Source organism: Henckelia pumila, chromosome 3 (genome assembly GCF_033568475.1).
Source record: "Henckelia pumila isolate YLH828 chromosome 3, ASM3356847v2, whole genome shotgun sequence".
Classification (NCBI taxonomy): Eukaryota; Viridiplantae; Streptophyta; class Magnoliopsida; order Lamiales; family Gesneriaceae; genus Henckelia; species Henckelia pumila.
The window spans coordinates 135,341,960-135,366,526 of NC_133122.1; the positions used below are offsets into that span (position 1 = coordinate 135,341,960).

At 37.9% G+C, this 24,567-nt stretch overlaps 1 protein-coding gene across 1 annotated transcript; it reads left to right on the forward strand.

The window, feature by feature from the left end:
• The first annotated feature begins 462 nt into the window (after positions 1 to 462).
• Positions 463 to 1,473, forward strand: LOC140889555 (protein ANTAGONIST OF LIKE HETEROCHROMATIN PROTEIN 1-like). Its single transcript, XM_073297268.1, has one exon. The coding sequence runs from the start codon at positions 463 to 465 to the stop codon at positions 1,471 to 1,473; it is 1,011 nt and encodes a 336-aa protein (XP_073153369.1).
• The last annotated feature ends 23,094 nt before the right edge of the window (positions 1,474 to 24,567 follow it).

The window sequence follows — 24,567 nt, forward strand, 5'->3', positions numbered from 1 at the left end:
TGTGTTTTTTTATTGTAAACATACAATTTTAGATATTCCGTGACATTTATTCATCCTTGTGAATATGAGTATTTAAGACACAGGACTTGGTCTTCATTTACACATCCTATTGAAAATGAATTTTCATGAGGGAGGTCCTTCAAATTTTTCTTTCAATGCACCCTCTCCAACATCTGATGGTGAAGAGCAACCTAGTGTCATGATAAAGAATGAGTTTCATCTCATTGACCAACAACAAATGGTTTTAAGTCAACTAATTAGTGCTACGTTGCCGCCGAGTACTTCCAAGAAAGTGATAATTTGCAACATGGAGGATCAATTTCTGGCCATATTGTGATTAATTGAGATAGATTGGCCGCTGATCAACGCTTATTTGCTGACTATTTTTCAGAGTCTCCGATGTACAATGAGTCAATGTTCAAACGACGTTTTCGAATGTCTCGCCGCCTATTCTTGTGAATTATGGAATCCGTTGAAAAGCATGACAATTACTTTTTTCAGAAAGTAGATGGATTAGGGAGACCCGGGTTGTCACCACACCAAAAGATAACTGCTGCATTGCGAATCTTAGCTTATGGTACATCGGCAGATTCAACGGATGAGTATATTAAAATCGGTGAGTCTACTGCAATTGAAAGTTTGAAAAGATTTTGTCGGGCTATGGTGGAGGTGTTTGGTGACTGGTATCTTCGGTCTCCCAATACCGAGGACATTGAAAGGATTCTCCTTATTGGAAAACAACGTGGATTTCCGAGGATGCTGGGAAGCCTCGATTGTATGCATTGGAAATGGAAAAATTGTCCTACCGGTTGGGCTGGACAATATACAGGTCGTAGCGGAAAACCAACTATCATTTTGGAGGCCGTAGCAGATTACGAGTTGTTGATATGGTATTCATATTTTGGTTTGCCAGGTTCAAACAACGATATTAATGTGTTGTCAAAATCTCATTTATTTGCTAATTTGGCCAACGGGGTGGCTCCTCCCGCTAACTATGTTATACAAGGAAAAGAATACACAGTGGGATATTATCTAGCCGACGGTATATATCCAAAGTGGGCTACTCTAGTGCAAAAAATTCACAATCCACAAGGTCCGAAGAGACAATATTTTGCAGCACGACATGAAAGTTGTCGAAAAGACGTTGAACGCGCATTTGGTGTACTTCAATCAAAGTGGGCAATAATTACTGGACCAGCCCGATTATGGAGCAAACGAGTCTTGCATGATATCATGACCACATGCATAATAATGCATAATATGATTATTGAAGATGAAAGGGATGAGCATGTATCAGTCACAAATTATCGCGAAGCACCCACCCCATATGTTGAAATGGCATATGATGAGCATGTTCGATTTCAAGAGTTTCTTGCACGACATCGTCAAATAAAAGATAAGTCGGCTCACTATGCACTTCGGGATGCTCTTATCGACCATTTGTGGGAGGAATATAGTAATTCAGAATTTTAGTATTCCTAATTGTCAATTGATGTATTGTTCTTTAAACTTTTATGTGTTGTTTATGTTTATGTTAATTTTTATTTTGCCTGTATGATTAATGTTTGTGTTGTGTGCAATGCAACTATTTTCATGTGTTTGCAATTTAATTACCAAATAAATGCGTATTTTTTTTAAAAAATAACGAGTCGTGTAAATTCAATTTTTTAATATGTTTAACATTATAATACATAATTATTAATATATTACACGATTTTAATTTTAACCATATCCAATTAATATAATTAAAAAACATATTATGTAATTTTTTTATTATATAAATATATATGTTTTAAAAAAATAAAATAGAAAATGAAGTATTTGGTAATATTTAGAGGATATGGGTTGGAGAAATTTTTTGAAAATAGAGATCACGAATCTCTATTTAGAGGATAGAGGATGAAATATAGAGGATATGGGTTGGAGATGACCTTATGTTTTTGGGTTGGTAGTATCATGTAGATTTAGGGTAAAATATCAAGAAAATGCCGGTGAAAGAACTTCTTTCCGCATTTTTTTAGGTGCTCTTTGATAAGTTGGTCTTAGGTTTGATGTTATTGTTGATGTTATTGTTAGCCATTGGGATATGATGCACATAAATCAAGAATTGGAGCCAAATTAAGGTGTCGGCTATTCAAGCACAGATCAAAGAGGGGACGCTGGGGAGAAGCAGTGGCTTCACAGCGCCATAGATTTGGCTTGTGAGGTGACTCCTATGTTGGATAAGATGGCTTTCTTTCTGGGCCATTTAAATATATAGGTCTGGTCTTCTTTTCAATTCAATAAAAGGGACTCTTGACTTTTTAATTCAGTCAAAGGTTCTCAATTAAGAGATTTTGGTCTTTTTTTTTTTTGAAAAAAAAAAATTTGTCCAACACTCATTTTCCCTCCTCTCTCCTCTCCAGGATTCGAACCTAACTCTCCTCTCTCCTCCTGGACTCTAACCACTAGACCACCAATATTTTTGTTAATAATACTACACAATAAAATATATATACAATGGTTTGGGTTGACCCAAGCCTGGGTCGACCAAGCTGGGCAGCCCGGCATGGTCGACCCAGGCTTGGGTCAACCCAGGCTTTGGTCGACCGCTTTCCCAAGGCGATCGACCGCTTGGGCAGGGAAGGCGGTCGACCGAGCCCAAGCCTTGGTCGACCGCTTTCCCAAGGCGGTCGACCACTTGGTGAATAAAAAAAAAAGAAGAAGAAGAGGGAAAATGAGGAAGGAGAGTCAGAAAAGAAGACAGAAAAAAAAACAACGCAGAGACATGAAAGAAGAGAAGGAGGAGAGAGAAAACACATAAAAAGACGTGAAAGAAGAGAAGGAGGAGAGAGAAAACACTTAAAGCAGAGGCAATATAGTCTTTTCGATCAGAGGTCTATCTATTGAATTAAAAATAAGACCAGATCTATATCCCCCATTTTCCCCTTTCTTTCCGGGGTCGGAGGATCTCAAGGAAACTACGAGAAAGGTACTTCTCAATTTGACTCATAACGATTAATATCAATAATATCATACCCGGTATTGGTGTTTGCTATTGTTGACATGATAAACCAGAATGACAAGTAGTTTACACAGAGATAGCTTCAACTTAATTGACTTTGTTCATCAGCAGCAGGTAAGTAATTAAAACTATTTTGCTTCTGCGATGGTTAACTATAATCTAAGAATCGATGTTTTCCACTGAGATACCGGTTTTTGTTTGCATCTATTTAGATACTTGTGCATAGGAATGTCTTCCTAGCATCGCAAATGCGTATGGAAAACAAGAAGAAGATAACATACAACTTCCTCGTATCTTTATTACTTGTTATGTTATAAGGATTATGTCAATTACCAAGAACAAATGCGTCTATTCTAGATCAAAAACAGCTTAAGGAGTAGAGTGACGATCTACCTTTCTAATCCAGAAGTGGATCAATGTTTTTCTTGTGCTATGATCTCAAAAAAAAAAAATAAATTCTTGTGCTATAAATGTGATTGATTACTAATTTTTTGGTTCCAACTTATCTTGTCAGATGTAGTTTATTTTTTGCTTCATGTAACATAAACTGATAACCGAAACATGCTGCAGATGTATTCGAGAAATTCAAGGTTGTCGGAGGATCAAGGATGCACAAGGATTGTTAAGCTTGTATGAGGCAGCACATCTTAGGACACACAAGGAGGATATTCTAGAGGAAGCACTGGAGTTTTGCAGCAAGAATCTCGAATCCAAATTTCTCCACACGAACGATTCGCTGCTCTGCTCGCGAAAAAATTAAAAAGCCATCATTACATCCAATCCAAGGACTTGCCGAGTTACAAATGCATAAAAGCAACACAAAAATCCTTTGAAGATAATGATGCTGCTGCTGAACTGATAACATACCAATCAATTTATGTAAACAAACACCAAATGAAAAATGGGATCCACAAAAAAGCCAATCATTGTAATGCTCAATCCCATAAAACATTCCAAAAAATAATTAGAAAATGTCTTCTTCATCTGCTTTTGCACCAGCACCACAAAAAAAGTCTATCATTGTAATGCTCAATCCCATAAAACATTCCAATTTCATCTAGAAAAAGTTATCAACATATAAGTATTTTCTTTTTTTAATCATTATATAATACACATGGTATGTAGGTATTCAACAAAATTCCATTATAACTGTTTTGATTGGATATAATTTAATATTTATAAATTTTTATACTAAACACAAAATTAAAACAGACTTCAAATCAAGTAATATGGATCTAAATTTGTTCGTTGGCTATAACTTCCTTGATTGACAATGAATGAAGTTGAATTAAGGAAACACTAAATCAATTAGAAAATAAGAAAAGAAATCCTCCAAATCATTATGCCATTAAATATCGAATTTGATATTTTTAACAAGCAAAAGACTAAAAAATGTAAACAACAGATCAATCTGCTAAGGGAAAGGAATCAAACTTACATGCACCAAACACTCTACACTTACCAACCAGTAGTTTCAAGCTGCCTCTCTCAACTATGTACAATATGCACGCTTAAAAGTCAAGACAACAAGAATTTAATACTCGAGAAACATTAAAATCCCAAAAAAACCATCATTACCAATATACTGCCCTCCTCCGCTGGAACTCTGACCATGATAAGAAGGCAATACTGGCTGCTCCACCATATTTTCCGGCTAGCGTTGGTGTCGGTCCTCATGTTAGGGGTAGCCCGAGTCATCTTGGGTGGTTTAAGGAACGATCTTGAGTGGAGAGATTATAAAACAGCCAGAGTTCCCATTGAAGTTTATGAGGAAGAAACAATTGAATATGGATGCAATGTGTTTGAAGGTAGGTGGGTTTGGGACAATGTGAGTTATCCTCTTTACAGAGATGAGAAGTGCCTTTTTTTGGTTAAACAAACCACTTGTGTAAAAAATGGAAGACCCAATTCTTTGCATCAGAGCTGGAGGTGGCAGCCAAATGCATGCAATTTTCCAAGGTAAATTTACTAACACAAGTACAGACAAAAAAAAATCAAAATATCGGACAACTAGTAATTACAATTTACATGCAATCATTAAGTGACATAACCCCGCCAATTTCAAACACAGAATCTGGTAAAAAACAACAGAAAAAACAAGCCCGAAAAGAGGAGCAGAAGTTTCATCAAACATATATAAATCAAGAAAAACAAGAACTCTTACAAGATCAAATGGTTATTAATCACCACCTTTTCTCCATTTCTATAATAACTTTTAAACATGCCCACAAACAAGTTTATCGCATCCACCATTGGACCATAGAATTTCCTGAGAAAACAGAGATACAATTCAAGAAAAACCAAAATTTGTATGAAAAATTAGGTGAAAATTAGAAATCGACAAAGAATTTCAGAAATAGATGAGTTGTTCAATTACCTTGAGCTTTGAACGACAGAGATGAGAGAATGAGAGTGCCGATGTCGTGCCCTAAATGAACAAAAAGAAATTGAAATCGTTATCAAACTAAACCCATGACTTCTGAAATTTTATGCCCTAAACACATAATTTAATCTTGAAATTGATGAAAATTTCCAATCGAAGAAAAATTCATATGCCTAGATTTGAACTAGGGAAGAAGATTTACCTTCCGTTGCAGCGAAACGTTTAGCAGAGGGGAGAAATGCGACTTTTGCGTTGTGTTTTACTAAGACCCGATTGAATCTGGTGGGTATTTGTTTTTAAATGGGCTGACCCGTTTCAGTTGAGACTGTGTCATAAGAGAACCACTCAACTATTATATATTTTTTTAAGGGTGAATTGGTGCTCAGTTCCTAAACCCAAAGGCAAATTAAGAATCAGTCCCTTGTCAGAAAAAGTTGTTTCCACTCCTTGGGCCCACATTATTTTTTCGGATAAAATTGAGTACAAAACATTGAAAATATGGTAAAAGGACATGATATTTGAGCATTAATTGTTCAAGATCGAGTAAAAAAAAATAAGATTTTGAGTATAAAATCTAAACATCTTTATTAACGTGAACTTGAAACATATGTTTGAGTACTCAAAAATCATATATTTGTACCAAATCTAACACATTGGGTACTCAAATATCATATATAAGTACCATATTTTTAATGTTTTGTACCGATTTCCATCCAAATAAGATAAATTGTGTTATTAATATCAATATTTTCATAGTACTCGAAAATCACATATTTGTATCAGGTCTAACACATTTGATACTCAAAATCTCATATATTAGTACCGTATTTATAATATTTTGTATCGATTGTCATCTAAAGAAAACAAATGTGTCATTATATCAATATTTGCTTACATATTTGAGTACTCAAAAATCATAAATCAGTACCAAATTTGAAATAAATGATACTCAAATATCATGTATTTGTACCATATTTTTCATGTTTTGTACCAAATTTCATCCGAAACAAAACATGTGGGTCCAAGAAGTTTAAAAAAAGATTTTTCTGACAGGGACTGATAATCGATTTAAATTTAGGTTTGGAGACTGAATTATAAATTATCGTTTTTTTAACAACAAAATAATGAATGGATTCCAATCAATTTCTAGTGAATAAAAAGGCATAATGGCCATTTGATAAATGAATCTAATAAAAATTATCGAGTAAAGAACATTGATTGTTGAGAATTAAGTTTTGATCTTTACATATTCACGAGCTAAATTAATATTTTATCAAGGAACCAAATTATTTCTAAGTAAAGCGCCAAAATTAACCGAGTCTCAAACGAAAAGAGCGACTTTATTAAGAAAAGCGCTAAAAAGAAAAAGCGCGACTTTACAAGAGAAAAGTTAAAGCCAAACTAATTCCTTCGAAGAAAAGAGCTAAACTGATCACCTAAACACAAGTGCTAAAGTGATGATATAAAGTTGAATCACTAAACTGATATCACGAGATACCAAACCAATACCATTGAATGGAAGTACCAAACTAATAAACTGATCATTGAAATGCCTCACTTGATAAGATTCTTTAATGGCATTAAAAGCAAACACAATTATAAATAATATCACGTCTTCAATTCAATAACAAAAAGAGTTAATTGTTGTCCCAATCTTTTTGACACAAGTAAGTTTGAATATTCACATCTAGTTTACAATGAAACTAGTAACAAATAAACGCGAAATAAACAATTGAATTCAAATGAACTTTCCGAAAACTTGTTTATGACAATCCACGATGAAGAACAATCGTCAACGCCACAAAGTTTATGAAACTTTGATAAGTTTGATTTGAAAAACAAAGCAAATCTTTGAACAAAATTCTAAAGAGAATTTCAATTGATAAAATCAATAAGTGAATTGTATTTTTATTGTATTCAATAATGAATGTATATGTTGTATTTATATTACAACTCAAAATAATAAAAGATAATGCCAAAAATAAGGACTAGAAAGTTTTCTAGTAGACTTAAAAAACTTAAAATAGGAAAAATATTAAAATAGTAATAAAATCCGCACAGACAGTACATGCCACACTGTGTGAAAAATACGTCTCCCGCTGGAGCACGCCTTTTCCCACTAGAGCGCCAAAATTTTTGCCCATAATTTCAATTTTTTCGATTCCCGCTGGAGTGGCATATTTGTCCCGCTGCGGCGCGAGTTCTCGCACTTTGAAAATCCTGCTTTCTCAAGGTTTTCTTGCACTTCAATGATATTTAAATATCTATCAAATTGATCTCCTAGCATTCGATTTTGATTGCCATGGATTTCAAATCTTCGAACCTCGATGGCAAATTACGAAACAATTTTGGGAATAATATGAATCTTCAAATATCTTCTAAATTCATATCAGACTTTCCTTCTTCAAAAGATTTGTCCTTAAATCTTGCTTGTTACCTACAACAAACAACAAAAAATTAATAACACTAAAAATTTTATCAACAATAACCTTACCTCGTATTTTCTCATTGCAAGATGTATAATCCAAACTCGAGTAACTCATTCTCATCAATTAATGTACCTTACATACTCATAAAAATATCAAAGAAAACAAAATTATTAATGCACAAATATCTATCTAATTTTTTTTTCATATTTTTGAAAATATAAATAAATATAAAATTAATGAATTTTGAAATTATAGATAGACATAGTATTGAAGATATTAATTAAGAAATCAAAACTTATTTTTATCTATATTTTTAGATTTTAGATACTCTATCACTCCTCCTATTATCATTAGAAAAATATAGATACATAGGCTGCGTTTACTTGCCTTGATAAATGAAGGATAACATAGATAATACCAACTAATCCTATGTTTACTTGCAAAATTGAGAAATTATATAAACTTTAGGCTCGTTAATGATAGGATTGTGAGATGATTTTTAGTCCTAAATTTTTAATGGGATTATAAATATTATGGAGTGAGAGAATGAAAAAAATCAATTATGCCCTTCCTTTTTATCTTTCATCTTCTTCCCTTCTTTGCAGAACATATGATTATTATGATAGCTTAAGGGTGAAATCGTAATTTGTTCTTAAGTATAATTCAATCCCAAAATTAATTCATCCAACTAAAAATATTATTATTTATCCATAATAACTCTATATCCTATCAAATTATATTAATAATCATACTTTAATCTATCCTTGCTCAATCCATCATTCAATGTAAACGTAGACATATAGTATTGTATATTACAAAAATAAATAACATTGAGGGAAAATAGAAAAATATGTTTCAAATTTTGATAAGAAGATGAAATTCTCGATATGTATAATTTTTTTTAACTTAAAAAAGGGAAAAATGAAAAAAAAAATTAATGTAAATTCATTTTGGGCATCACCAAATTAATTAAAAATTTGTTAGTATAGAGTACTTATTTTTAACTAAATACAAAATAAATAGTAATATATATATATATATATATATATATATATATCTTTTGATATATAAACATATCCACATACTAAACTGATATTTTATCAAAGAACCAAACTATATCTAAGTAAAGCGTTAAACCGAGTCTTAAAGGAAAATAGCATCTTTATTAAGAAAAGCCTGACTTTACAAGAGAAAAGCCAAACTAATTCCTTCGAAGAAAAAAGCTAAACTGATCACCTAAAGACAAGTGCTAAACTGATGATATAAAGTTGAAGCACTAAACCGATATCACGGGATACCAAACTAGCTAGTACCATGGAACGGAAGTACCAAACTTATAAACTGATCGATCGATTGAAATTCCTCGCTACTGCATCAGTTTATCATCGCGACTTATACTGGATAAGGTATCCCTTACTCTGTGTACCCTGACACTCCTGCTACTTAACGTCGCGATCCTTTGAGAATTCTAAATGCTGACCATCCATTTGCTAAAATATTATATTAATAATTCTATAGGGCATCAATGTTAGCAGTATTGGAGGTGTATTCAATGGAGGAAAATTAATGACATTTAATTACCTTGTGGATTTTAGAAGTATAAGGATATTCAATCTTAATTTTTAAATACTCTATAGAAATCTAATGGTTTTGAAAATAGATTTTTTAGAGTTTTAGAATTCAAGTGGTATTCAACCTTGACTTTTAAAATTTCTACACAAGTTTAAGGTTATTAAAAATATAAATGGACTTTTAATAACTTCATTAAATTCAATGAAATACAAACATTAATACTTACGGTACCACTATAATTTGTAAAAAAAAAGTTGAATATTGTTTACTACACCGTGAATTACTGATTGGAAGTGGAACGCATATTGTCTTTAATTTATTGTTCATTATAGTTTCCTACCATTTAATTAAAAGGGCCAATTCTAAGGCTTCACGCTTCTGATCTCTAACTAAGCTGCCGGAATTCCAGTAGTCGAAATGCAGTGAGTTAAGTTATGTAGGCTCCATTTGGATTTGTACTTTAAAAATGTTTTTATAAAAGTGTTTTTTAAAATTATTTTACAAAAATATTTAAATAGTTAAAAATGTGTTTAGTAAACTATTTTATAAAATGTTTTAATAATTAAAAATGTGTTTGGACAACTATTTTAGAAAAACTATTTTAAAGATAGAAATAATTTAAAACTTGATTTGCCAATTATTCTATAAAAACTTTTTAATTTTAATTTTTTTTCTCATTTTCTTATTTTTTTTTGATTGAAATGTTTTTTTTTTCTTTTTTGTGATTGATTTTATTTTTAATTTATTTTTCTCATTTAATAAAAATTAAATATACAATTTAGAACGAAAAATATTATATAAAATAATGAAGGAAAGAAGATATAATTAAGTGCATTAAATTAATAAAATTGAAAAAAAAATACAAATTTTCATTTGAAATATTAAAAGCAAGAAGCCATAATTTACACGTGCATCAAATATATAAATTTTAAAATATATAAATATATAAAATTTACAACATACAAATTCTAATTTAAAGGTTAAAATTACATAACTTATCTCATTTAATTTCGCGTTATTCTTGTCATATTATTTATTTATCTATTAATTATTAATTTTACATTAATTAAATGAAATAAATTATAATATATCCATCAAATTAAATAATGTATTAACTATTATTTCTTATTTATTTTTAATTAACATTATATTACTTATTTATGTATTACTTATCCTATCACTCAAACCAAACAGTGTCTAATCTCAGGATATTTCCTAACATCTTTGAACCATATTTCGTCTCCAGCCTCCGACTTGCAAATGTATAGTTTCCCATTTGACGTCGAAACCGATATTAGCAGGTATATCCATCTATTGTTCGTGTCATTAATATAGATAGAAGGTAAATCTAATTTCCAACAATAATCACCGTGGTTGAAGCCTTCAATAAATTTGCAGTTGCTACTGCCCTTGAATAAAATCCTATCTGAAAAACGACAAAAAAGTTTATTCATAATTAGAAAATGCATCACCAAACATATATTGAGGATTTTCGCCCAGATAATGCTACGTATGTAAATATATATGCGTGAACAAGTGAATTACCTCTAAGTCAGTTGGATCTAAGTACACTGACAGTTCGCCTGAAATATTAGCAGACACACTTATACATTAGCTCCAACTTATAATCTAAATCATGTTTTTAACTTAACATAGAACACTCATGGAAAATTTGCTTCAAGGCTTTAGACTAAATGACAACTTTGCTTCAAAGCAAATAACAAATCCTTGATGCCAGAGTACTATTTCAAACATGAAATAAAAACTAACATTTAATTTATTAAAATCTGAAACATCGAGATGAAAATGTTCCCTTGAAAATACCCATCGATATTAATATCAATATATACACAATTCACAAAACACGAGCTAATGAAAACCAGAGCTCGAAACACCGAAACCAACAACATCCCAAGCTCTACAACTACTTAAATTGAATCAAGATTTATCTTGACACTTCTTATTGCATGAAAAACCCAAGTTCAAGAACTGTATAAAGCACAAAATGTTGGATCCCATCTTCTTCACAAGAAACAGCAAAAGGGATCAATCCAATAATCGTTACACTCAAATAGCCATATGGAAACACAAGTGCTTAAAGATGAAAGCTATTTTTATCAGTAGAAACCTGAAACTCCAATTTCCTAACCAAATATGAAGCATCACATGGCAGCCACTGCACAAGATAAGAACACAAATAAAGTAATTATTCCATGGTAATCCCCTGCTTCACCTGTAATCACAAATATTGGTCTCAGGTGCGGCATCACGAGATAGAAAACTATGAAAATTAAAGAATAAAATAGACACCAAGATTTACGTAGAAAACACCCAAAAAATATTAGGGTAAAAACCACGGGCAAGACCAAAAGATTTCACTATAATATTTGGAGAATTACAACATCTCTCTGTGTTTCCAAAGAAATACTTACTCTCTTATACAGGAGAAAACCTATCTCACAAATATATATAGAAATATACTGAAGAAAAGAAAAACACTCAAGAATTGAAGAATTGCTTGAGCTCTGGGATACTTGAAATGATTAGGAAAGAGCTCTATTTATAGAGCTGATAACTCGGTATGAACTCAGCAAAACAAATTCAAATTTTCTTTGCCTTTGGACATGCATTGCATGTCCCCTAACCACTTTGCCGACATTTCTCCCACTTGAAGATTTGATTGAGAATCAAACACATCTCCACACATCATTTCAATCTTGCCTTTTCCGCTACTTACGTTTTTGCTAGGCCATTTGAGGATCTACACCATTCAAACTTCTCCGTGCTCACTGGATTGGTCAGAATATAAGCAATGTTATCCTTCGTATGGATTTTTTGCATATCCAAACTTCCTTCCTCTAATACTTCTCGAACAAAGTGAAACTGAACTTCAATATGTTTAGTCCTAGAATGAAATGTTGGATTTCTTGCAATGTGCAAGGCACTCTGACTGTCACAAAACAAATGAATCTTTTCTTGTTTGTGCCCAAGCTCCTCCAATAATCTTTTAATCCATATTGCCTCCTTGCAAGCTTGAGTAGTTGCCACGTATTCTGCCTCCGTTGTAGATAATGCCACAACTATTTGCAGTTTTGAAACCAAGCTGACTGCACCTCCTGCAACTGTAAACACATAACCAGTAATAGATTTTCTTTTATCTGGATCACCCGCATAGTCAGAATCCACATAGCCCCTATGTGTAAAATCTGATCCTCCAAAACATAATGCAGCATCTGAGGTACCCTTAATGTATCTAAGGATCCTCTTAACCGTGCTCCAATGCTCTTGTTCAGGATTCTCCATATATCGACTGACTACTCCCACTGCTTGTGCAATGTATGGTCTAGTACATATCATAGCAAACATTAAACTTTCCACCGCTGATGCATATGGTACTCGAGACATCTCCATCCTCTCTGCTTCACTGCTAGGACACACCTCAGAGGATAACTTGAAGTTAATAGGAAGAGGGGTTGAAACTGGCTTACTATCTTGCATGTTGAAGCGCTGCAAGACTTTCTTCAAATAATTTTTCTCGGAAAGCCAAATCTTCATATTACTTCTGTCTCGATGAACTTGAATCCCTAGAATCTTGTTTGCTGGTCCCAATATGTCGTCCACGTACAACAACAAAATGATATAATCATCATCACCAGGCCTCTTGAAATACTTTTAAGGGTCTGCATTGAGTTTTTTATACCCAAGGCTCATGATATAGGAATCAAATCTCTTGTACCAACACCTCGGCGCCTGTTTGAGACCGTACAAAGATTTGTTCAACCTGCAAACCAAGTTCTCTTTGCCTTTTTTTGCAAAACCTTCTGACTGGAGCATATAGATTTCTTCTTCAAGATCTCCATGAAGAAATGTCGTTTCCACATCTAGTTGTTCTAGATGTAGGTCAAACACTGCACATATTGCCAATACTACTCTGACTATTGAAATTCGAACCACATGAGAAAATATCTCATTAAAGTCAATGCCTTCTTTTTGAGCGTACCCTTTGACAACCAATCTCGCACGATACCGCTCTACTTGGTTATTGCCATCACGTTTGATCTTATAGACCCATTTGATACCAATAGCTTTTCTCCCTTGTGGTAGTGTAAAAAGATCCCAAGTTTTGTTCCTGTCCAATGCTTCCAATTCTTCTTGCATCGCTGTCATCCACAAGGATACATCTGAGATTTGAGTAGCCTCATGGAAACACGTTGGCTCACCATCATCTGTTAATAGACAATATGTGTAGTGACCCTTACCGAGATCACCTACTAAACAGAACTTAGACATGCAATTAACTTAATCAAAAAAGTAATCAGAATTAAACTATGGAAACCATAAACAATTATACAATCCCAAGAAAAGGAATCTGTAAATATCTGAATAGTTTATACAACCAAATCGAAAGCTGTGTCAACCCAATAACAACAGTATAAAAACCTAGACGAAGCTCCAGCTGGCTGACTACTGCCTAGCCCCTCTTGGATCCACTCGCCTTGTCCAATCGCAAACCTGCCCCAAGAAATAGGGTTCCAGAAACACAGAGTACGAGACGATAGCATAAAATGCTCAGTATGAGAGTATGAGTATACATGCATGCAAGTGAACTCCCTACAGACTCGAGGTCAAAGATTAGATAACAAAGACAGACCAGACCCTGGTATGTAGCACGATGTGCCGTCGCTTCAGGAGGTGGCTCTCATACCAAAAATACCAGTGGATATGCGGGACCCAAATCGATGGAAGTCCATCCACTAATAGGATATGATAAACCCTACTAACAGACATCTCAATAGAGATAGCTCAAGATGTAAATGTATGCAGCATAAAATCATGTCATATAAATCATGCAGTCACATAATACATGCATACTCAGTCAGGATATCTCGAACAGTACTTTTGTACCTCAAATACTAGGCGCGCTCTACCAGCTCTAGGTATACGCCTATAATCCGCACTACACTGCCAAATGATACTAATATCATTAAAGTGCTCTAAAAGCCTTATCCAGGCTATTGCATACTCCTAAATATTTTTAGGAAGCAAAAGCTATACCTTCGTCCGTTGTTAGCCTTTTGCTGTCGATTGCCTCAAAACTAGGCCACAGCTCCACTACGACGCCTGGATCGCTATGCCACTTCCGGATTCCCAACGGGATGCCTAGAACTCCCTAGATCTGAGCTAGAAGGCTAAGGAATCGATAGAGAAGAGATGAAAGATGTGCTCAAATGTGAGTCTCGGCACCCCTATTTATAGACAACGAACGTTGCATCCGTTCCTCCATCGTTGCGTCCATTCTGTCTGAAGAACGTTGCGTCCGTTTACCATCGTTGCTTCCGATGGTGCCAATGTCACATCAAGTACGTAAGCAGTGACGCATTTCAGATGTCATGAACGTTGCATCCATTCCTAGAACGTTGCTTCCGTTCTGCCTGACCCTCCGGACTATTTCTGATCATTCTAGGTCTAATCCCGGGCTCCGTTAATCCATTAGAAGTCTCCTTAATCATGTTTATTGGATTAAATAATAGTTAATCACTAAAACTGGGTTTGGGCTACTACATTCTCCCCCACTTAAGATATTTCATCCTCGAAATCAGATCTTAAGTACTGAATGATAAACAAGATGCAGAAACATTCTCTTATTCAAATTGCAAAATTTAGAGAGTTTACAACTGAATACAATTCGAAGATGAAATCAAAATAACTCAGGATGTTCTGTGCGCATCCTTCTTTTGAGCTCCCAAGTGGTTTCTTCAGTGCCTCGGCGCTGCCACTGAACTAAAACCAGAGGAATGACTTTATTCCGTAAGACCTTATCCTTATGATTCAGGATACGAATAGGTTTCTCAACATAGGTCAAATACTTATCCACCTGAACCTCAGACCGCTGTAGAATATGAGACGGATCTGCCACATACCATCGCAACAGAGATACGTGGAACACGTTGTGAATACTGAACAGATACGGTGGCAAAGCCAGACATTAAGCCAAATCGCCAATGCTCTCCAAGATCTCAAACGAACCGATAAATCTGGGAGAAAACTTGCCCTTTGGCCAAATCTGAGAATCCTGTGGAAAGGTGACACTCTCAGAAACACTTTCTCCCCAACATCAAACCGCAGAGGCCTATGCTTGGTGTTAGCATAACTTGCCTGACGATCCTATGCAATCTTAATCCGTTTCTTGATCTGATCAACAACATCTACTGCCTTCTGGATAAACTCCGGTCCCTCAACCTGTCTCTCCCCCACTTTTTCCCAGAAGAGTGGATTACGACAATGTCGCCCGTACAACGCCTCAAAAGGTGCCATCCCAATGCTAGTATGATAGCTGTTGTTGTACGCGAACTCAATCAATGACAAATGATCCTGCCAGGCTGTACCAAAGTCCATAGTGCAAGCTCGAAGCATATCCTCCAAAGTATGAATAGTGCGTTCTGACTGACCATCTGTCTCCGGATGATAGGCAGTACTCAAGCTAAGAGTAGTGCCCATCGCACGCTGAACACTCCCCCAGAACCTAGAAGCGAACCTGGGGTCTCGATCGCTGACAATGCTCACAGGCACTCCATGAAGTCGAACGATCTCCTGAACATACAAACGGGCCATAAGATCCATGGTGTACTCTGAGCTATAGGCAATGAAATGCGCTGACTTGGTGAGTCGGTCCACCACAACCCAGATAGCATCACAATTCCTCGAGGACATCGGCAAATGGGTCACAAAATCCATCGTGATAAACTCCCATTTCCACTCCGAAATAGGCAGACTGTGGAGCAAACCTCCAGGTTGTTGGTGCTCTTCCTTGACCTGCTGACACACCAAACATCTCGAAACATACTGATACACGCTGCGTTTCATCCCCTTCCACCAAAACCGAGTACGTAGATCCTTTTACATCTTGTTGCTCCCCGGATGAATACTCAACTTGGTGCGATGTGCCTGAGACAAGATCTCCTTTCGCAACTCTTCATCCTGCGGAATCACAAGTCTACCAGACAAACATAGAAAACCATCTGATTGATAGTGAAATCCAGACGCACTACCCTCGTTGGCTAGACGAGCCAAACGCTGGGTCTTTGAATCTGACATCTGAGCATCTCAAATTCGCGAATACAAAGCTGGCTCGGATAATATCGCAAACATCTGGATACTCTGCATACCTTTTTTGTGCTTGAAGGTGAACCCTGAAGAACAACAATCACCGATCGCACTAGACATAGAACAAGTCTGAAGTGCGGATAGTCGCACCTTGCGACACAAGGCATCAGCAGTGAGATTAGCAGCTCCCGGATGATACTTAATCTCGCAATCATAGTCCTTAAGCAAGTCCATCCAACGTCTCTGCCTCATGTTCAACTCCGCCTGAGTGAAAAAATACTTGAGACTCTTGTGGTCGGTGAAGATCTCAAATTTCTCACCATACAGATAATGACGTCAGATATTCAAAGCGAACACAATAGCTGCCAACTCCAAATCGTGAACTGGATAGTTGTCCTCGTGCAACTTCAACTGTCTAGAAGCGTATGCTATCACATGCCCATTCTGAGTCAGGACACAACCTAACCCCTGAAGAGAGGCATTCGTGTACACTACATACCCTCCAGATCTTGACGGTAATGCCAACACCGGCGCAAAAGTCAACCGCCGTCGAAGCTCACAAAAGTTCTCTTCGCACTCGGAGGACCACTCAAAATCCACACCCTTGCGGGTAAGCTGCGTCAATGATCGAGCTAGCTGAGAGAAGTTTAGAATGAAACGACGATAATATCCTGCTAGACCCAGAAAACTACGGATTTCAGTGACCGTCGTTGGACGCGACCAATTAAGCACAACTTCAATCTTGCTCGGATCAACAGAAATCTCATCCCTGGATATGATATTGCCAAGAAAAACCACTCGATCCATCCAGAACTCACACTTGCTCAGTTTGGCGTACAACTGCTCATCCCGAAGAGTCTACAGTACCACTCGCAAGTAAGAAACATGCTCTTTCATATTACACGAATACACCAAGATGTCATCAATGAAAACCACGACAAACTTGTCTAAATACTCCCTGAAGACACGGTTCATCAGATCCATAAATATAGCCGACGCATTAGTCAATTCAAATGGCATCACTAGAAACTCGTAATGCCCATAGTGAGTACGAAATGCAGTCTTGGCTATATCCTGATCTCGGACTCTCAACTGATGATACCCAGATCTCAAGTCAATATTGGAGTAAACCGAAGTGTCCTGCAGCTGATCAAACAAATCATCAATACGAGGCAAAGGATACTTGTTCTTCACAGTAACTCGGTTCAGTTGCCGATAGTCAATGCACAACCGCATAGACCCATCCTTCTTCTTCACAAAAAGAACAGGAGCTTCCCAAGGAGATACACTAGGACGAATGTACCCCTTGTCCAACAGATCCTGTAACTGATTCTTCAACTCGCGCATCTCTGACGGAGCTAGATGATACGGTGCTCAAGAAATAGGAAAAGTACCAGACATCAACTCTATGCCAAACTCAACTTCCCTAACAGGAGGAAAACCCAAAATCTTATCTGGAAATACGTCTGGGAATTCATCCACAACAGGAATGCTCTCTATCCCAACGCTCTCAGCGGACAAATCAACTGCATAGATAAGGTAGCCTTCCCCGCCAGACTCTAGAGCTCGACAGGCTCTCAAAGCTGATACTAAAGGCATCGGGGGTCACGCTCCCTCACCATAGAAAAACCAGCTATCACTCCCATCCGGATAAAAGCGTACTAATATCTGATAGCAGACTACTGAAGCTTGATAGGTAGTCAGCATGTCTATCCCCAGAATACAATCAAAGTCCTCCATCGCAAGAACCATGAGATTCGCTAACAGAATATTCCCTTCAAACTCTAAAGGGCAACCCATCACTAGACGCTTAGCCAAAGCAGATTGACCCGTCGGAGTAGAAACAGAAACTACTACGTCTAGTGCAATGCATGGTAACTTATGCCTCTTAACAAAACGTGCAGAAATGAAGGAATGAGATGCACCAGTGTCAATAAGTACGATAGCAGGTATACCATAAAGTAGAAATGTACCTGCGATGACCTTCTCATTCTCCTCCACAGCCTGATCATGCCTCAAGGCGAAAACTTGGCCAGAATTCCGCGATCTCAAATGAGAACTCCCAGCAGGCTGTCCATGCGACCTCTGCTGAACGGTATCCTGAGAACCAGATCTTGAACCAAAACCGCCTCCCCCAGACTGTGGAAAATCCCTCCGGAGATGACCAACCTCTCCACATCGAAAACAAGCTCCAGAAGCTTTGCGGCATCGGTTGGTCGGATGGTTCTTCCCACAATGATCACACTTGTTCTTCTTCCCAAAACGGACAACACCAGCAGAACCAGAGGAAGAATAATTAGATCCGGACTTCTTGAAAGTTTGAGCGCGGGGACCCAAAGAACTCGCAGGCCTAGACTGATAGAAAGACCTATTTCGCCGAATGCTATCCTCCGCTTGGTGACAACGGCTCACCAAACCCTCATAGGTCATGTCATCGCCAACCACCACATGGTCATGGATCTCAGGGTTAAGGCCCTGAAGGAACAGATTATACTTCATCTCAGAGCTGTCGGCAATCTCAGGGCAATAAGACAACAGATCAAAGAACTTCTACTGATACTCATCAATAGACATGGCTCCCTGTCGCACACTCAGTAGCTCTCCCGCCTTCGACTGTCGGAGTGCAGGAGGAAAATACAGCTTCTGAAAAGCTGTGCGGAACTCGGCCCAGGTGGCCACTCCTCTCGCCATAACAAAGGGTGCAGAAGTAAACCTCCACCACCTACGGGCTCGCCCATCCAGAAGGTAACCCAGTGTCTCCATATTCTGCTCCTCAGTGCAGTTGAAAGTTTGGAAAGTCATCTCCATGCGGTCTAACCAGTTCTCCGCATCCTCTAGAGACTCGCCTCCAACCAAGGGCTTAGGACCCATCTGCAAGAAGCAGCGCACACTGAAACGATCCTCATCACGTCGACGATGGTGACGATCCCGACGACGCTCATAGTCATCGTCTCCCCAGCGTCCACCTCCACTACCATAGCTACTTTGATCATCGTAGTTCGCCATCTACAAATGTACCTCGCGATTATCTTATGCAGAATCTAAATTCCCAAGAATACTATGCATGCTCTGATACCATAAATGTAGTGACCCTTACCGAGATCACCTACTAAACAACTTAGGCATGCAATTAAATTAATCAAAACAGTAATCAGAATTAAGTTGCGGAAACTATAAACAATTATACAATCCCAAGAAAAGAAATCTGTAAATATCTGAATAGTTTATACAACCAAATCGAAAGCTGTATCAACCCAATAACAACAGTATAAAAACCTAGACGAAGCTCCAGCTGGCTAACTACTACCTAGCCCCTCTTGGATCCACCCGCCTCGTCCAATCGCAAACCTGCCCCAAGGAATAGGGTATCCAGAAACACAGAGTACAAGACGTGAGCATAAAACGCTCAGCACGAGAGTATGAGTATACATGCATGCAAGTGAACTCCCTACAGACTCGAGGTCAAAGATCAGATAACAAAGATAGACCGGGCCCTGGTATGTAGCACGCTATGCCGTCGCTTCAGGAGGTGGCTCTCATACCGAAAATACAAGTGGATACGCGGGACCCAAATCAATGAAAGTCCATCCACTAACAGGATAGGGTAAACCCTACTAACAGAAATCTCAATAGAGATAGCCCAAGATGTAAATGTATGCAGCATAAAATCATGGCATATAAATCATGCAGTCACATAATACATGCATACTCAGTCAGGATATCTCGAACAGTACTTTCGTACCTCAAATACTAGGTGCGCTCTACCAGCTCTAGGTCTACGCCTATAATCCGCACTACACTGCCAAATGATACTAATATCATTAAAGTGCTCTAAAAGCCTTAACTAGGCTATTGCATACTCCTAAATATTTTTAGAAAGCAAAAGATATACCTTCGTCCGTTGTTAGCCCTTTGCTGTCGATTGCCTCAAAACTAGGCCACATCTCCGCTACGACGCCTGGATCGCTATGCCACTTCCGGATTCCCAATGGGACGCCTAGAACTCCCTAGATCTGAGCTAGAAGGCTAAGGAATCGAGAGAGAAGAGATGAAAGGTGTGCTCAAATGTGAGCCTCGGCACCCATATTTATAGACAACGAACGTTGCGTCCGTTCCTCCATCGTTGCATCCGTTCTATCTGAAGAACGTTGCGTCCGTTCACCATCGTTGCTTCCGATGGTGCCATGTCACATCAAGTACGTAAGCAGTGACGCATTTCAGATGGCATGTGTGAGACCTCGGTTCTAAACATCTAATTAAGGAGTAAACAATAATTAAGCAACCAAGATCTAAGCACTAAAAGCAAAGCAAAGGAAATTTTTTTTTTTTTTTTAAAGAGGGCCGCGCTCGGGCGGCCGAAAACCGCCGCTCGAGCGCGCCCTGGACAGAGGCGCTATTGATCTCAGAGTGGGGTGCGCTCGGGCTGCTAAAAAATGCAGCTCGAGCGCCCTCCTACAGCAGAAACAGGACAGCAGAATTTATGCTAAAACTCAAGTCCAAAACCATCAACTAATAATCATGCATTACAATCATGAATTCTCCAATTAATACATGAAGTTCTAGAGTTGATCAAATGTCCAAAAGGCTAGAACATGCAACGATCATGTCTCGACAAGGCTATTACAATACGAATACAAACATAAGAAGTTCGAATTCTAACATGCTAAACGATCATGTCTCGACAAGGCTATTACAATACGAATACAAACATAAGAAGTTCGAATTCTAACATGCTACTATCTAAACTAGATGAACATGCTGACACGACTTCTAAACCGAGTCTCACTACTAGCTCTCCCTCTTGAAGCTAACCATGCCTCTTCTAACTTGGTCCTGCCCCACCTGTTGCCAAGTACACTTACAAAACAAAGCAACAGCCGGAAAACCGGTGAGAATGATAATCCCAGTAAAAGCAACATATCAAATAATGGATATACAACATGCCATCAAAACAACATATTCAAGTCGAAGCTAAAGATATGCATGTCTTTAAAACCAGGATATCGACTCTGATAACAAGGGAGTGCTGCTCTGCTTTTGGGATCCCGAGGATGAGATCACGTAACGACTCACCGACTCTCCCAATCGAGGTGATGCCACGTATCCCACTCCTCTAGACTTTGAGCAACCATAATGAGTATGCTAGCACTAGGCGAAATACTACAACCTAGGCCACTCAATCATAGTTCCCAAACGTCTAAACAAAAAGGGCGGTTCTGCCCGCTGAAAACAAGATTGGCTCAAGATGAATGCATAACATAAATATAACACATAAGTCATTTAACAAAAGCCAATACAATCAAACAAGACACAAGTTCCTCATGCTAGAACAAGTGTAAATGCAAGTATGTGATTTCAAAAGGGAAAACTCGAGAACCACAGCCCCGAGTATGCTATCCCGCTACGATGACTGCTTTTACCTTTCAATGCAGTAGTTTCCAACTCTGGATACGCTACAAAAGAGACTGTATCAACAACTATACAATCTAACAACAACAAGGCAACGGTTCAAGGAAATGCTCTATACCGTTCTTTGTTCAAATCTCGGAAGCAAACAAACAGCTGCTAACTCTGGGCTTGATACCTCCAAACGAATCTGTACGGAGACAAATGAATGATCAATAACCAAGATCAACTTATAAGCCAAGTTCCAACTACTCAAAATGGTTCAAAATCCCCAAAACTCAAACCGACGGCATAACGGCTATAAACTGAACAAACCGGCAACGCAGACAGCAGTTCAATACCGATAACAACTCAACTCAATGCTAATACAACAACAACAAGACAAACCCAACAAATCTCAAAACCATGATTTTTGAAAATGGCTTTCAAAAATCATAACAATTCCGAACGTCGCTCTATTTCAAAACCGACAGATAATAAACGATCAGAACTCTGTCAAGAACAACATACTCGAATCTAGAACGATTCTAACAACATCCAAAAACTAGAATGTATCGGATCGAAGAAGAACTTACGATATAACAGAGCTCTCACTGCTGTGATCACTAATCTGCCTTCAGAATCAATTTCCAACGGCTGGAACGAACTCGGACTGAAATCCCAAAGCTCAAAAGCTCAAGAAGGCGTCTACAATGGAGGCTCTCGGTTGGAGGAGGAAGGAGGATGCTTTGAATAGTCAACACAAGTGTAGATAATATATAAAACTCAATAATTGCATTTTAGTCCCTGAAATTTCCAAAATTTGCAAAAAGGACCCTGATCAAAATCAAACCGGCTCGAGAACTCTGCAATCTCCGATTAACTCAAATAAAGTCATTTAAGATAAAAATGGGGTGTTACAATTCTCCCCCACTAAGAAGAGATTTCGTCCTCGAAATCAACAAGAACCACAACTCATAAGATAGAATAAAGAACTAAAGACAGTAAGAAGAACTCACGTCATCCGAATAACTCTGGAAAACACTGTCTCATGTCAGACTCTGTCTCCCAAGTCGCTTCCTCGACTCCGTGACGGCTCCACTGCACTTTCACCAATGAAATCGACTTGGTTCTAAGTTGCTTTACTTTCCGATCAAGGATCTGAATCGGTCGTTCAAAATAGCTCAGAGTCTCGTCTAACTCGGCTTCGTCAGGCTGAAGGATATGAGAAATATCTGGTTGATACTTTCGCAGCATAGAGACGTGAAAAACGTCGTGAATAACAGATAAAGACGGAGGAAGTGCAAGTCTGTAGGCAAGATCGCCTATCTTCTCGAGAATCTCGTACGGCCCGATGAATCTCGGAGATAACTTCCCTCTCTTACCGAATCTGACAGTGCCTCTGAACGGAGAAATCTTAAGGAATACACGGTCTCCCTGCTCAAAACTCAGAGGTCTACCTCTGACGTTCGCATACTTCGCCTGTCTATCTTGAGCTGACTTCATTCTGGTCTGAATGATCTTAACCTGCTCTGCCATATCTCTAAGCATATCCGGTCCCAAATCTGGTGACTCGGACAAATCATCCCAAAACAACGGAGATCGGCATTTCTTACCGTACAATGCCTCAAAAGGCGCCATACCGATACTCGCTTGGAAGCTGTTGTTGTAAGAAAACTCGACAAGAGGCAAAGAATCCTGCCAACTAGTGCCAAAGTCTAGCACCACCGCTCGCAGCATATCCTCTAACGTCTGGATAGTCCGCTCTGACTATCCATCGGTCTGAGGATGATAAGCTGTACTCAGATGCAATCGAGTACCAAGTGCCCCCTGAAGACTGTGCCAAAAGTGAGAAGTGAATCTAGGATCTCTGTCTGAAACGATCGACTTCGGCACACCATGCAATCTCACAACATTGCTAACATACAACTCAGCCATCTGATCATAACGATACGTCATCCTGTACGGAATAAAACACGCAGACTTTGTCAATCGGTTGATCACTACCCAAATAGCATCGCATCCTCGAACGGATCGTGGTAGCTTTGTGACAAAATCCATAGAAATGTGATCCCATTTCCATTCAGGAACAGATAGGCTGTGCAAAAGACCACCTGGTCGCTTCCGCTCTGCTTTTACCTACTGACAATTCAAACACCGAGATACAAACCTTGCTACGTCGCTCTTCATTCTCTTCCACCAGAACTGACTCTTCAGATCGTTGTACATCTTACGACCTCCAGGATGAATGCTGAACCGACTGCAATGAGCCTCTCGGAGAATACGCTGTCTCAACTCCGGAACATCAGGCACAACAAGACGGTTAATCACAAACAAGACTTCATCTCTAACCTGGAATTCAGACTGATGCCCAGATCTGACTTTCTCTACTGAAATCTGGATGCTCGGCTCAGACTTCCGTGCTTCTTTGATTGCAACAAACAACTCTGGCTCGGCTTGAATAGCAAACACTCTGATAGTCTCCCTATCTGTTTCAAACTCTAAACCAGAAGTGCAACAATCATCGATCAACTGAGAAACACCAATAGTAGAAAGAGATAAAGAACAAAGCTTTCGGCTCAATGCATCTGCAACTGCATTCGACTTTCCCGGATAATACTTGATTTCACAGTCGAAATCCTTCAACAGGTCTAACCATCTTCTCTGTCTCATATTCAGCTCTGCCTGAG

Excerpts from the sequence above, each read along its gene's own strand:
- LOC140889555 (XM_073297268.1), top strand. The coding sequence starts at position 463 with ATGGAATCCGTTGAAAAGCATGACAATTACTTTTTTCAGAAAGTAGAT.